This window comes from Oryzias melastigma, linkage group LG19, assembly GCF_002922805.2.
Source record: "Oryzias melastigma strain HK-1 linkage group LG19, ASM292280v2, whole genome shotgun sequence".
In the NCBI taxonomy this organism is placed as follows: Eukaryota; Metazoa; Chordata; class Actinopteri; order Beloniformes; family Adrianichthyidae; genus Oryzias; species Oryzias melastigma.
In genome coordinates, this window is record NC_050530.1 from 7,735,347 (window position 1) to 7,750,147 (window position 14,801).

The 14,801-nt window shown below is 41.0% G+C and overlaps 1 protein-coding gene and 1 long non-coding RNA gene across 2 annotated transcripts in view; one reads left to right on the plus strand and one right to left on the minus strand.

Moving 5' to 3' along the window:
* The window catches only part of svild (supervillin d), a 52,934-nt gene that overhangs the window by 29,433 nt on the left and 8,700 nt on the right, over window positions 1-14,801 (plus strand). The window contains exons 6-17 of the mRNA XM_024285039.2: window positions 953-1,046; window positions 1,729-2,210; window positions 2,322-2,451; window positions 9,739-9,886; window positions 10,017-10,100; window positions 10,223-10,309; window positions 10,444-10,627; window positions 10,731-10,903; window positions 13,419-13,574; window positions 13,644-13,780; window positions 14,195-14,342; window positions 14,433-14,578. Coding sequence (XP_024140807.1) covers window positions 953-1,046; window positions 1,729-2,210; window positions 2,322-2,451; window positions 9,739-9,886; window positions 10,017-10,100; window positions 10,223-10,309; window positions 10,444-10,627; window positions 10,731-10,903; window positions 13,419-13,574; window positions 13,644-13,780; window positions 14,195-14,342; window positions 14,433-14,578 — 1,969 coding nt within the window. The remainder of the gene's footprint in view (window positions 1-952; window positions 1,047-1,728; window positions 2,211-2,321; window positions 2,452-9,738; window positions 9,887-10,016; window positions 10,101-10,222; window positions 10,310-10,443; window positions 10,628-10,730; window positions 10,904-13,418; window positions 13,575-13,643; window positions 13,781-14,194; window positions 14,343-14,432; window positions 14,579-14,801) is intronic.
* Window positions 7,969-10,534, minus strand: LOC112154245. Its single transcript, XR_002920624.2, has 3 exons — window positions 10,399-10,534; window positions 8,361-8,441; window positions 7,969-8,244 (listed from the first exon to the last, which is right to left on the minus strand). It is a non-coding gene; the product is annotated as an uncharacterized LOC112154245 (long non-coding RNA).

Below are 14,801 nucleotides of genomic sequence, written 5' to 3' on the forward strand. Positions count from 1 at the left end.
ATACCAGTTGCTATCTGGTGAGCAACAGTTGCTATCTGGTGAGCACTTGCTAGTATCTGGTGCGCACCAGATAGCAACTGGTGATGGCAGTTGGTGCACACCAGATAGCAACTGGTACACACCAAATAGCAACTGGTGATAGCAACTGGTGCACACCAGATAACTGTTGATAGCAGTTGGTGCACACCAGATAGCAACTGATGATGGCAGTTGGTGCACACCAGATAGCAACTGGTGCACACCAGATAGCAACTGATGATGGCAGTTGGTGCACACCAGATAGCAACTGGTGCGCACCAAATAGCAACTGGTGATAGCAACTGGTGCACACGAGATAACTGTTGATAGCAGTTGGTGCACACCAGATAGCAACTGGTGCACACCAAATAGCAGCTGGTGATAGCAACTGGTGCACACCAGATAACAACGGTTGATAGCAGTTGGTGCACACCAGATAGCAACTGGTGCACACCAAATAGCAACTGATGATAGCAATTGGTGCACACCAGATAGCAACTGATGATAGCAGTTGGTGCACACCAGATAGCAACTGTTGATAGCAGTTGGTGTACACCAGATAGCAACTGGTGCACACCAAATAGCAACTGGTGATAGCAACTGGTGCACACCAGATAGCAACTGATGATGGCAATTGGTGCACACCAGATAGCAACTGATGATAGCAGTTGGTGCACACCAGATAGCAACTGTTGATAGCAGTTGGTGTACACCAGATAGCAACTGGTGCACACCAAATAGCAACTGGTGATAGCAACTGGTGCACACCAGATAGCAACTGGGGATAGCAATTTGTGCACACCAGATAGCAACTGATGATAGCAATTGGTGCACACCAGATAGCAACTGGCAGAGAGTTTTTTTTCCCTAGGTCTTTTTTTTGTTGTTTTGGATTCATTTCCATTCTATAATCCATCTGTGTTTTTTATTTCAGCTTTTGTACGGCAGATGTTAAAAAGGCGATGGAAGATTCCACAGAGGAAACTTCGATAGATAAAGAAAAAACTGAAGCAACTATAAAGGAAAAGGTCAGTTTTCTTTTGAATGTTAAACCTGACATTTAAACTGGAGAGAAGCTGACGCGGTTTTGATTAGTTCCTGGATGAAATCATGAATCTTTATTTATTTATATTTTTTGCTCCACTGAACAAGCCATGTTTGAGCCAATTACATCTATATTAGTCGCCCATGATTTTCTCAGTCTGCTTCAATTTAATCTTGACTTTGAACTCATGTCACTACTTTTGAAACACAAACAGAAATGCTCTCTGTCTCATTTGCACAAAGCAACAGTAATCCATACTGATCTCCACATGTGATGAAATTATCACCACATACTTATTTATACAGGCGTCACATTCTGGAGTCCATTAAAGCAAAGCAGCTGGTTTACAGTCCACCCTCACACTCTGCTAACCCTTAAAATCTGCTTCTGCTCGTACATCAGCGCACCGTCTTAACCTTTGTGTGTCTGGAAGCAGCCTTGTGCTGCTGATTTTTCCTTTTTTTTTTAAATTGATTTAAATGAAAATACATTGTGCGTAAACTGTTTATGGTCTAAGAGTAATTTATAAGTTATGGTTTTCGAGTAGCTTTTCAGTTTTATTTGTTTACGAATTACTTAAATAGTAAAAAAAATGAAGTAAAATGTTCCCTTTTTTTTAGAGTTCTGTGTTTTTGTGATTTCAAATTGAATTATTTTCTCTTCAGCTTCCCACTTCCATCCCAGACAGAGATGTTCCACCCGGCGAGGACGGAGACACCTCGCCTTCCTGCCGCTCTCCATCCTCGCCGCTACACCAAGACTCTGGGCCTCAAGGCATCAGGGGGATTTTGAAGAAAAGCCGCTCCACCAGCGTGGAGTCCGACCAAAGTGAGGATCTCCCATCGGAGCATGTGCAGAGACGCATCAGCCTGAGTCACCTGGAGAGTGAGGAGGAGGAGGAACAGGAGGAGGAAGAAGAGGAGGAAGAAGAAGAAGAGGAGGAGGAGGATGAGGATGATCTTCCAGACGGTGGGGGCTTCAGCCGGGTCAGAGCGCCCAGGGATGACAGCAGCAGCAGGGAGAGCTCAGAGGAGATGCGGAGCACCTCGCCTGATGAGAGCCTGGAGAAGACCTCCACCATGTCTGAAGATGTGGACGAGCTAGAAAACAGTCTGGATGAAAGCACCGGCTCGCTGCTTAAACAAAGGTCCGAATGAATAAAGAACAAACACACCTTCAGACGTTCTTACTAACCATCCTTCATTTAAGAATACACAGTTTCATTAACCCATGATCATTGTGACTTTTTTTTTTCCAGACTTGCAGAACTATCTAGTGGAGAAGATGAGAAAAAAAGCAAGAAATCAAAACCGGCTGACACGATCCAAACGTCGCTGGCTGACCGCTTCAACAAACTCCAGGACTCTGAAAACGCCTGGAAGAAGAAGGTTGGTTCAAGTTAACATTTGGGTTCTACTAGATCGGGGGTCGGCAACCTGCGGCTCCGGAGCCGCATGCGGCTCTACAAGCACTCCCTTGCGGCTCAGTGGCGCTTTTTCAATAATGTTTTGAATATAATTTAAAATGTTGGAAGGAAATATTTTGTAGCGATGTGGGTGGGAGCAAAGCCACATATGACTGGCAGATGTAATCCAGTCATCACTTGTGTTCCATACAATAGACGGTCCCTCGTGACTGGAATAAGCAGCGCACACGCAGGCCATGGAGACCAGTTAGTGTCAACATTTTGATTACCATTTTATTAACAGTTCCGGACCACAGACCAGCCGACACTGTGAGGAGCGTCACTCATACACACACCACTCTCACTCATGGTGCCGGTAAAACACTCAAGTCCCATAATGCAACACAAGAACAGACACTAACTCCACCCACTAACAAGGAACTATTTCTAAATTAACAGTCAGGCTGCCACAATATTTTTGTTTTAATACGATTTCTGTAGGAGGACAAACATGACACAAACATCCTTTACGTTTTCCAGTTGTTGTGAGATGAGTGTAGATGCTTCCACGCCGTCTGAGTCAGCGCACAGCAGAATTCCTGCCCGTGCGTCTGGAGCGCACGTGAGCGCACGTTGCTACGCGGGTTTTGAAGTCGGGTCACGAGCTCCACGTACAAATCGGCACGCATTGCGCGCGCTGAATCTTCAATCCGGTTCAAGATTTCCACGCACAGTCGCAGCAGCTCAGACCTGTAACTGTGCGTGGAAATCTTGAACCGGATTGAAGATTCAGCGCGGGAGCTGCTTGTGGGCGGAGTCTGCTTCAAAGCACAGAAGTACCAAACGTGATCACGAAGGAGAAATGAATCATTACGGTTTGTGTCCGCTCAGGTTAATATGACACCAAGATGAGATGAGCGCTAATGAACAGTAGAAGAAGAATAGAAGAAGAATCTCCTCCCCGCCACTGCGTGCGTGACCGCGCTGCTCCGGTGTGGATACCACCTGCTGAGCGCGGCGATGTGCAGGTCTCACACACCGGCCGCGTGCGGTGCGTGGCGGGGAGGAGATTCTCCTTCTATTGTATTTTTACTGTTCATTAGCGCTCATCTGCATCTACAACAGGGAGAACCGAAAGTAAAAGTGTTGAAAATCCCCCAAATCTTTCTGAAGACTTTTGTTTTCACAACTCTGTCCTTTTAAATGTCTGACTATAAGACTCACGCGCGCTCCAGACTTGGAGGGCAGGAATTTAGGTGTGCACGCGCTTATATTGACTCTTCATTGAAAGTGTTGATTGACGCGGCCAGTGTGGAAGCACCTTAAAGGTGCACGTTACATTTTTGTGTTTTTTTTTCAAATCCTCTAAATAAAAATGACATCAAAAATCGTATTTCTTTATTGCTTTTATTTAATTTCATCAAAGCAATGAAACAAACTGTAATGCATTCATATTGTAGTGATGGTCTCAGACACGCGCTGGGCTTGCTGTCGGTCTGGCAGCGCAAGGAATTGTGGGTTACCCATTCTTTTGCCTGTCTGACTGAAATTGGATTTAAGTTTGGGTTTTCGTCAACGTGTTTTGTTGTCTGACTGTTGAACATTTATGATTTTGTCCTGTTATGTTTGAATTCTTCCTGCACCTGGAGTGAGAATGAGGGAGAGACTGATCAGGACCCCCTCTCGTTGTGTCATTGAGGGATGTCAAAATAAAAGCTCAAATGTTCATTACGAGGCTAGTCAGCTTTTGTCAGATAGTTTGACGCTGCACTATCTCACTAACTTGTCATGAGGCCAAAAATGTAGCTTATGTGATACGAGGATAAGCAGCAGGAGAAATAATCGTGTTGTCGACCCATTCTCCATGTATTACCTCCAGTGTACGATTTTTATAAGCTGTTTCAATTTATGCGGCTCCAGACACATTTGGTTTTTATTGTATTGGTCCAAAGTGGCTCTTTCAACACTTTGGGTTGCCGACCCCTGTACTAGATAGAAGAAAATAATAAAAGAGCAGCACAAATTTAGTCAGAATTACAACAAAAATAGTAAAGATTTAAAGATAATTTATATTTAATTAGGTTTTGTTATTCAATTTTGAAGTATTTAGTAGAGATGAGCGATACATCGGTACCAGTATCTGTATCAAAGGGTATTTGCATAATTTGAGTTTATCGGTTTGATATTTAAAAATCCACTGATATTGTTCTGTTTTTAGATTAAAAGCATGAATGTTTTCCAAAGTTTTAAAGTGATTCTTGTCCCCATGAGATTCTGTATGTTAAAAGATCAAGCACAGTGTGATTGTACAGTCAAAGAAAAGTTGTGCATTTTTAACAAACGAAAAGGACATCTAAACTTTGGCTATTGTAGACACTTAAACATCGGTATCAGCGAATATCGGCTGTCGCCCACAGTTGCAAGGTAAATATCGGTTATCGTTATCGGACAAAAAAATATATATAAAATCAAATTTGAAGCTCAAATTCTGCTTTTGCTTTAATTTTTATATATATATTTTTTTAGTTCCAAGATCCACTCCAATGAAAATAGTCTTGTCATGCTCTTGTAGCATTTTTTTTTTCCTGATTGAGGACACATATAGCGAACAATTGAGATAAAAACAGCATTTCTCTGTATTTCTTTATTCAAATTTGGGTGAATCAAAAGTGGACAAAAAAAAAGGTTATAGTTGATGCCACAAGCTCCCTGTTCCACTCCATTCAGATCCATGAACGTCTTTGTTTTTTTTCTCGTCCGAGTTGGCATCTGGCTCAACATGGCTGGATTGGTCCAATATTGGTCGCCATTTTTGTTGTTAGGTTGAGGTTGTGAGGGGCTCTAAGGTAGCGGGAGAGTATGTAAACAGATGGATGATGGGAAATGAAGGGAAAGTCTACTCCACACTAACAGTTTGGCCCACAACTCAGAGGTGAATTTCTAATGAACTCCTGCCGCTCTGCAGAAACTATGTCCTAGAAAACGACATAGGTGTTTTGATTTTGCCTAAAAACGAAAAAATCATAGTTAAGACCATCAGGAATGCTTTGAATATTAATAAAAATATGATCAAAGTGGGACTTTAATGACTAAAAGGTTTTTTTTTTGTTGAAAAAGATTAAATACTTCCTAGGGAAAACTAGGTTAGACCACAAATAAAAACCTGTCGACCTCAAAGCTAATTTTTCCTCTCTTTCCTAACATAGAGGAAAAGAGAGAAAAAATCTTCCATACGTTTTTGTGTTCTCCAAAGGATTTTTAAATTAAACATAAGAACATCTAAGATTTCCCAATGGCAAACACATGCTACTGTAGTTGACATGCTGTACAGTAGCTCATATCCTGATTCTCCTTAAATTGGAAAACCAACACTCTACTATAGGATATGTCCATATGGAAATCAAAAAATCCGGGTAGAGGGCCACAGATTTCCTTAAAGTGGATCTGAACCAATTGACTTTTGGCCCGTCAGCATCAGATGAAGTGTGAACCCAAACCAGAAATCCCCAAAGATGAGCTTTCCACGTCTGGAAAAATAGGAGCAATTCTAGCTGAATCCTTAAAGATGATGTCACGCAAAATGTCTTCATTGTTATAAATCAGGAGATGTTTTTTCTATTTTTGACACTTCAATTCAGGATTTAAGGCCGAGCTTTTGTCAGGGATATCACACATTTTTCTTGTATGTCTGAGGCTGTTCCCTATGGATAGTGGATCTGGAGCTGTGGTTGCTACTGTACAGAGCTGGGAGGTAAACTCATCACTACTTTGGTTTTGCCAAATATCTGGGGTTTCTCCTCTTTACGTCCAGCGTGACCTACATTCTCAACAACAGGCTGGTGTTTTTCATATTTAATTTGCACAATTAGATCGGACGTTTTTTGGCCTTCGCCCTGAAAATGCAAAAGACCAGAGAAAGTAGCATTTATGGCGCAGGCCGTGATTACATCCAGATGCCTCCAGTTAATGCCGCATCGACTTTCCGTACGCCGCGGTGCTGTAAAGTGATGCCTTGGTCGTAAATTTGATTTAAGGACGTCTGTACGCACTGACGGCAAGAGTCGAAAAGCAGCAGGTTTGGATTTTACGGCATTGCCGGGATTGGTCACCATCAGGCAGCACCGCTCCACCGCAAAGTCTGGCTCAGATTTAGGGAGAAATTGTTGAAAGATTTCTTGATTAAAACTTGATTGTTTTTCGTAAATTCCTCACAAAGCCTCACAAACATTGTTGTGTTCATTATGAATTGTAAATGCAAATGTATTTGAAAATCGTCTTAATATGAAACTTATCTATTTCAAAGGCGTTCCCAGTGTCTTTTTATCATAATTATGTAGTTTTTTTGCCAATAACATATAAAAATTGCGTTTTCTAGGACATAGTTTCTGCAGAGCGGATTTAGTTAATTAAAGTCCCACTCCAACCATTTTTTTTCTATTGTAAAATCATTCTCAGTGACCTTTTAATTATGATTATAAAGTTATTAGCCAAAATCAAAAATCTTTTATCATTTTTAAGACATATTTTATGCACAGTGGCAGAAATACAGACACAGAACAAACTTACACCCCTCCCCCTCCTCGTCGCTTGTTCATGCGCTAGCATACAGCCTCAACTAACACTAGTGGCACAAAAATAACGATAAACAATATTGAATTAATCCAGTCGTACAGTTTTGAGCCAGAATCACAATTCGCTAGAGAACGAGTGTTGAACTGTCATGTCTCGCACACTGAAGCGTGAGCTGGTCAGGGTCCACGCAGGGGGGAGGGGAGACTTTGGCACGCCCATTCCAGCTTTTTCTAGCATCCAGTTTTTGGATGATTTGAATCAAGAAATACTAAGAAATGTAGTTTTGATTGTCAATGAATTTATTTAGGTCCTTTACTATACGAAAATGTTACAAGAAGGAATAAAAAAACACAAAAAAAAGATTTTCATTGGAGTGAAAGTATCCCCACCCTCCCTTCTTTAATAATGATCGAAGCAGAGAGCCCATCGTATCTTCTATGTCACAAATATGCTGTTTTACAGATGTTATTTTTCTATCTGCTTCTAATTCACAACACTTTGAATTAAAAAGGGCTAAAAAATGCAAATTTAAGCTTAATTTTCTTAATATATGTCCTCCATTATCAGAAAAATGCTACAAGAACATGGTAAAAACACAACAAACACAAGTTTTTTATCACAGTCGGTGTTGAATTTCACACCAGCACACTTTCAGTTACATTAATTACCTCTGCTTTTGTCCTCTAATCTCAATCTCAGTATCTAGCACCTGGATTTAGATAATAATCCTGCTACTTCCTGCTTCCTTCTTTTATCCCTCCCTCTTAGTTCTTCTATCCCTCTCTTCTTCTGTCCACACCTGCAGACCCCCCCTCTCTGACTTTGACACCTGCCTGTCAACCTTTCCCTGTTCCTCCAGGTGAGTGTGTGTGCTCATGAATGGACCTGTTCAGCATCACTTGCCGCTTTTATTCCTCTCTGTTTTTCCTTTTTTTTTTTTTTTTTTTTAAGTCTGCCGTGAAATCCGAGCCGTCCTTTTGGTTGCTGGTTCCCTTTAAATGCGTTTTGCTGGTCCGCAGGTGGTTCATATCTGTCAGAGGTTCAGCTGGGCTTGCACTGAATGGTTCAACAGGGGGTTAGAAAAAATAAGAAAAAAAAAGGAGTTTCCTGCGGTGGTTTGGGGGCCTCTGCTCTCGGGGGTCCTGTCAGGTGGAGGTATTTTCTCCTCTGTGATTGACTCCAGAGACAACTCTTTACTGAAGAACTATGACGACATGTACACGTTTAATACTCTCTACTTAGACAAATAGAGCATTTTTATTATTTGACTATTATGAATTAGACTCAATTAATAGATGTATTTGCAAAAAGCAGACTTACTTGGATAGTTGAAACCAGTCTTTCTGGGAAATTGTGGCTCCGTATGTGGAAGATGTCGATCCCTGGAGTCTTGTTTTAGTGCTAGAGTGAAGGAAACCCCCGACGTCAGCACCTCTCACAGCTTTGTAAAGCATTTACAGGTTACCATGGTGCAGAAATCTGTTAAACTAAGCAAAAACCTGATGTCGGACAAATATTTGATCCCGTTTTGATGATAAAGTGTATCGAATTGCTGCTTTGTTTGAAGAGGCAGCTGCAGGGAAGAAAATAAATCTGCCAAATGTTTACTGCTTCAGTTTTTGGAGAGGCTAAAGTGTATTTTTTTACTACTTTGGATATGAAATTGCAGTTTTTGTAGCTAAAATAAAAAAATGTAAAATTGAAAACTAAAATCTCTTTTGGCTGCAACTGATGTTGGTAAACTTGCAAATGAAAGTCTCTCATTTTCCCCTTAATTATAGACTTTTATTAACGAGACGATCTTTCTTTGGATTCAAACATTTGAAGGCTCCCAACTTAACCTAAAACAGATGATTTGGTCCACCTACTTGTCCATAAAAAAATATATCTCTAATTCAAACAAATTAAAACTCTCCACAAATTTTAAAATATTTAAAATAAATATAAAAACAGCTGATAGTATAAACAAAGGCGATATGCATCAAAAAAGTGGTTGAAACGCATCATCTCTGAAACCAGCCTCTGGTGGTCATCTGAGGAACTGCAACCATTGGCTTCATAGATTGGAACGTGGAGTCTGGATCTAAACACCATCAGTATTTTGTCAAGATTAGTTAATTAACTTGGAACTGTATTTTGTGCCTTCAGCAAAACAATATACTTTATTTTCCCATGCTGCAGTTCTGCTCTGCACAGTTTCATGCAGACATCTTTTTCTCATGAACGCTGCAAACATCTGTAAATGTTTAAACCGACTCAGCGGGACACAAAGATGACGACAGTCGGCAGATCACACAGATCATCACTCATTCCCAAAGAAAATCCTCTTTGACTGCATCAAGATTTGGGGGAAATGTTTTCACTTGTGTGTGTGTGTGGAGTGTGTAGTACTAACAAACGCGTTTTGTCTAATTATTGAATAATGTTTTGTTTTCATCCTTGTTGAAGTTACTCACTTTCCGTGATACGGTGGTGCAAAAAAGTTTAAAGTCAGTCACCAATAGTGCAAGTTAAAAAGATCAAAGAGGTCTGTAGTTTTCATCATAGATAATCCTCAACTTTGAACTGGAAAATAAGTATTTGGTCAATATGGCATCATGCATCTTAATCTTTCACTAAAATCGCTCATCTGCATGCAGTTTTCTGCATCTTTATAAAAACACGAGTGTTTAGAGGATGTTTTGTATGAATCCAACAGAGGTCCAACGTTGACCCGGGGCCCAAGGTGTCCCTGGCAGACAGGATGAAGATCCTCAAGGAGAAGGAGGAGCAGTGGAAGAGCAAAGGCAAAGGAGCCGCCAACGACTCGGTCCAGTTCACCGTGGCTGGACGCATGGCCAAAAGGGGTGAATATGCCTTTGTGGTATAAGAAGCTGCTTTGAAGTTGTCTCAAATAGATTAAATATCAAATTGCAGGGTTTCAATGCTTGTTTTCAACCCTTATCGGATAAAATGATCGTTTGTGTTGTCTACCAGGTCTGGTTTCAGACACGGGAAAGGACGCCTCACCGATCATCTCTTCTAAGAAGGCGACCGCCACGCCCGTCAAACCGCTCGAAGGTGCGTGAATGAATGTGATAAATGCAACTCGAGGGAATTTTAAAAATGTCTCGCTGGTCCAACTGGATGGTGGTGTGGTGGCTGTATGCTGATAAGAACGCTCATGTGTGTTTGATGCACAGAAATATCCAGCAGGACTGACGTCAAAGTGGAAGGAGATAAACGCCTCGACAAGCTGGAATCCTTCTTAGACAAGCTTCACAGTAAAGGTGTCATCCTCAAATGTTTTTAAAACACAAAATAAGGCAGAATATACATATTTTTTTTAAATAAACAATTAATCAGAGAAATCATCCACCTTTTGTTCCCTCCTCTTCATTCCCTGGCTTCCCGGCTGGAGCAGGTTCGGGCAAAAGCAAGACATCCACCATCGAGGTGACCACGGAGAACGAGAAGGAAGTCATGACGCTGGATGACGAGGAGACCTTTGGCAACTTCTACAAACCCGTCTCACCCTCGACCCTGCTGGACTCCAGTGTGATTTTGACAGAGGAGGATCTGAGTCAGGTTCAGGCCACAACACCAAAGTGAGTCTCTATTGTTTTTCTACCCGACACATACCGCTATTTCTGCTTGAATTTCCTGTATTTTCTTTCTAAAACTCACTGTTTTGTTTTGTTGTGCGTGAAGGCTCTCCTCAACCGTAGCAGAACACAAGCGAGCAGTTCGACCGGCCAGAAAGAACCAAGGATCCAGAAACCCTCTGCGGGCGCTCGCTGCTCGCAATGACATCCGGCAGGTCTACACGGAGCAGAGGCTGAACGTGGCCTCGGTGGAAACCAAGAGGATCCAAGTGGAGCGCAGTAAGATCTGCTCGACTCACATTTAGCTCAGTTAGGAGTTAAAAGTATCCTAAAGGGTAACACAACCGGGTAGCACAATCCAATAAGGTTTTTAAGGCTATTAGGAGTTTAGCTAATATTTAAGCCAAATGCTAGCTATTTTTGCTAATTTACGGTTTTTTCCGCTAATATTTTAGCTACATGCTAGCTATTTTTGCTAATTTAGGTTTGTTCCCGTTTTTAGACTATTAGGAGTTTAGCTAATATTTTAGCTACATGATAGCTATTTTTGCTAATTTAGAGTTTTTCCCGTTTTTAGGCTATTAGAAGTTTAGCTAATATTTCAGCTACATGCTAGCTATTTTTGCTAATTTAGGGTTTTTTCCGCTAGTATTTCAGCTACATGCTAGCTATTTTTGCTAATTTAGGGATTTTTTTCCGCTATTATTTCAGCTACCTGCTAGCTATTTTTGCTAATTTAGGGTTTTTTCCGCTAATATTTCAGCTACATGCTAGCTATTTTTGCTAATTTAGGTTTTTTTCCGCTATTATTTCAGCTACCTGCTAGCTATTTTTGCTAATTTAGGTTTTTTTCCGTTTCTAGGCTATTAGGAGTTTAGCTAACACTTCAGCTACATGCTAGCTATTTTTCTAATTTAGTTTTTTTCCCGTTTTTAGGCTATTAGGAGTTTAGCTAATATTTCAGCTACATGCTAGCTGTTTTTGCTAATGAATGACTTCTTAAGTTTTTTAGGCTAATTTAGCATTTAACTAATATTTTAGCTGGCTATCAACTTCAGCGTTTTCAGCTATTCATTTCAGCCTCTTCAGCCATCAGCACTAGCATCTTCGCATTAGTCAACTAATCGGAAAAAATAATCTGTGATTAGTGGACTATAAAAATAGTCGTTTGAGGGAGCCTTAAAGGCAAGAATGATGTCACTGATTTCATGAAGTGGAAATCTAATCAAATCGAACATTTCACAACATCAATTTATGAATTCATTGTGTTTTGATCACAAAAATGTGGACAGTTTGTTAAAAAATGACATTTATTTTTTGCAAAAATTGTTTGAATGCAATGGATTGTGGTTTATTTGCTAATGTAGCGAGCATCAATGCAGGGTAGTTTTTTTACAAAGACTTCTGGGAAATTTCTAGGGCACTTGATTTTGGAATTGTTGATTCGGACTGCACAAGAAAATGGTGATCGGACTATACAGTGCACTATTTAATAACTGGTAAAGAAATTCGGACATAGCCTGAGAGAGAGTGGTAAAACGCCGCTGGCATCATAACCTAATAAAGGCTAATGTTTTAAACAAACGATCCCGAGTGAAACAATTATTGCAAATTCCATCATCAGGACAGAGTTCGCTGGATTCAAGGACAATCGCACTAAACCACTAATGTCTATCTTCCACGTCCACTGGAAAGCTGTGCAAGCCAGTTGATTTTTGACGACTGAAGGCAAATCACCTACGAGCTATGCTAAAGCTAACACGATCGTTACTGAATCAAAGATGGGCGGGGCTTTTATACTGGAGCTGCAGAGCATGAAGTGAAACTTCAGGGACTTATTGACCAATCACAAAATTAAACTGCAATACATTGTTTCAACATGTAGGGGGCAGCACACAGACTTTTTTTTTTGCTATATTTTCAAGAAGTTTGTTTTAAATTGTCAAAAATATGGCAAAAACTAACTGTCAGCACTTTTAAAGCCACATTTATAGAGGCCAACAGTCAGAAATAAGTTGATTTACTGTTTGGTTTCCCTTTAAAGACCCACTCTGATGTTTTTGTGGAGGACATAAAAAGAAAATTAGGCTCAAAATTACATTTCTGACTATTTCTTTATTATCAAACTGTTGTAAATCAGGAGCAGATGAAGAAGTGATGTAGAAAATTACAAAAACGAACATCACCGAGTTTTTTGCAGTTGAAAGGGGGCGGGGCTTCCCTCTGCTAACGGTCCCGCCCTCAACTCAGAGGCAAATTTCTAAGGAACTACAGCAGAAACTGTCCTGGAAAATGACACGTGTTTTTGAATTTGGCTAAAGATGACATAATCATATATATATTTTTTAATTTAATTCTTTGAAATTGATCAAAAGATGATTAGAATGGAAATCAAAAAAATAAAAATGATCTAAATCTCAAATTTGTACTCAAAAGAGATTCTATATTTAGTAATTATGTGTTTAGTTTTAACTTGCTGTTCATATTTGTTGCACAATATGAAAATAAGGAGATTTTAAAAAGATTGAGCAGCTTCTGTTGTCAGTTCTCTGGTATTTGCAGACTTAATGACCATATTGTTTTGCTTGCAAATTTTCCGTTCAGTTCCTCTTCCTGTAAACTCAGTCAAGCTGTGACCTTTCTAATCTTCATTTAAGAGTAAACAGTCACCTGAAGCACTCTTCTCTAAATTTATTCACAAGCACGTCACTTAAGGATCCAGAATTCTGTCCAATAAAGCACAGATTAACTGCGAAACTTTCATAATTCTGTTGTCGTTTACTTTCTCTTCTAGTGGCCAAACACTCCAATCTGTCCGACGTGGCCTTGGCGGGCCTCGCCAGCAAGGAGAACTTCCGCAAGGTCAACCTGCGCAGTGTGAAGTCCACAGATGTTGTGACCAACAACAGCACTCTGCCTTTCCACAAGCTCATGCTCATCCGGATCAAAGGTCGAAAAACACACAGAGATGGATTCAAAAATAATAATTAAAAAGTAACGGGGTAATTGTGGTCTGCAGGTAGGAGGCATGTGCAGGTGCGCTTGGTGGAGCCCACGGCGCACTCCCTGAACAGCGGCGACTGCTTCCTCCTCATAACCCCAAAGCACTGCTTCATGTGGAGCGGAGAGTTCGCCAACGTCATAGAGAAAGCGAAGGTACCCGAACGCTCCGACATGCTTAGGCAGGCGGTGTTACATTAAGATAAACTTCTTTTTAAGCCGGAAACAAAGCTGCTCCAGTAGAAACATGTTGTTTTGACACCGAGCCAACCTGTGGAACAAGATTATTCAATTGTATTTATGCGTCGTACAAACTGATAAGCGCTGATAGCGATCCGCAAAGCTTTTCTCTATGAAAAATCAATATTTTTTATCAATCTGATTGATTTTCAGTTCTCTCTGTTGCATTTTCACACAGACAAAACACATGTGGTTCTTTTTTTGGAGCCGTGCACGACACCGTGCACACATTGTGCAACCACACATGCCTCAAAGCGATAGCAGACAGTCTGACGCTGATGGAGGCTGAGATACTTCACCAGATCCGCCATGCGTTTGTTCAAATCTTAGGCCTCGGAGATGGCGTCGTTCGTTCAGACCAAGCGTGACCTCGGCTGTAAAGCCTCTCAGGTGACGATCCTGGAGGAGGGCATCAACGCCGAGAGCAGATGGGCCAAGGAGTTCTGGAGCCTGCTGGGAGGGAAAACTAAATATAGAGGTAAAACACCTACAGCTGAGGACCAGGAAGTCTGGGAGTTCTGTTCCGGCATCCAGAGTGGGGATGTGATTTCCCCTGATTTGTGCGCAGGGGCGGGGGAGCCGGAGGAGGACGAGCTTTACGAGAACGGCGTGCTGGACTCGAATGGCGTTTACAGGCTCCAGGGAGACAAGCTGGTCCCTCATGAAGAAGCCTGGGCCTCCATCCCCAGCGTGTCCCTGCTCAACTCTAAAGAGGTGCAAAACTCACAAACGTGTCCATTTAGCAGCTGCTATCTGTTTAACCCTTTAACCACTCAAAAGACAAAACAAGCATTGCCTTTGTACGGAGCCCCTAATGAGACAAAATTAACAAATTAACAAAAAAATGTTTTTGCCTAAAAGTTATCCACAAGTGGGTTTTTTTTGTACTAACTTTAACTTCAATTTGTAGTAAAGAAAAATTGCCTAGTAACTGACG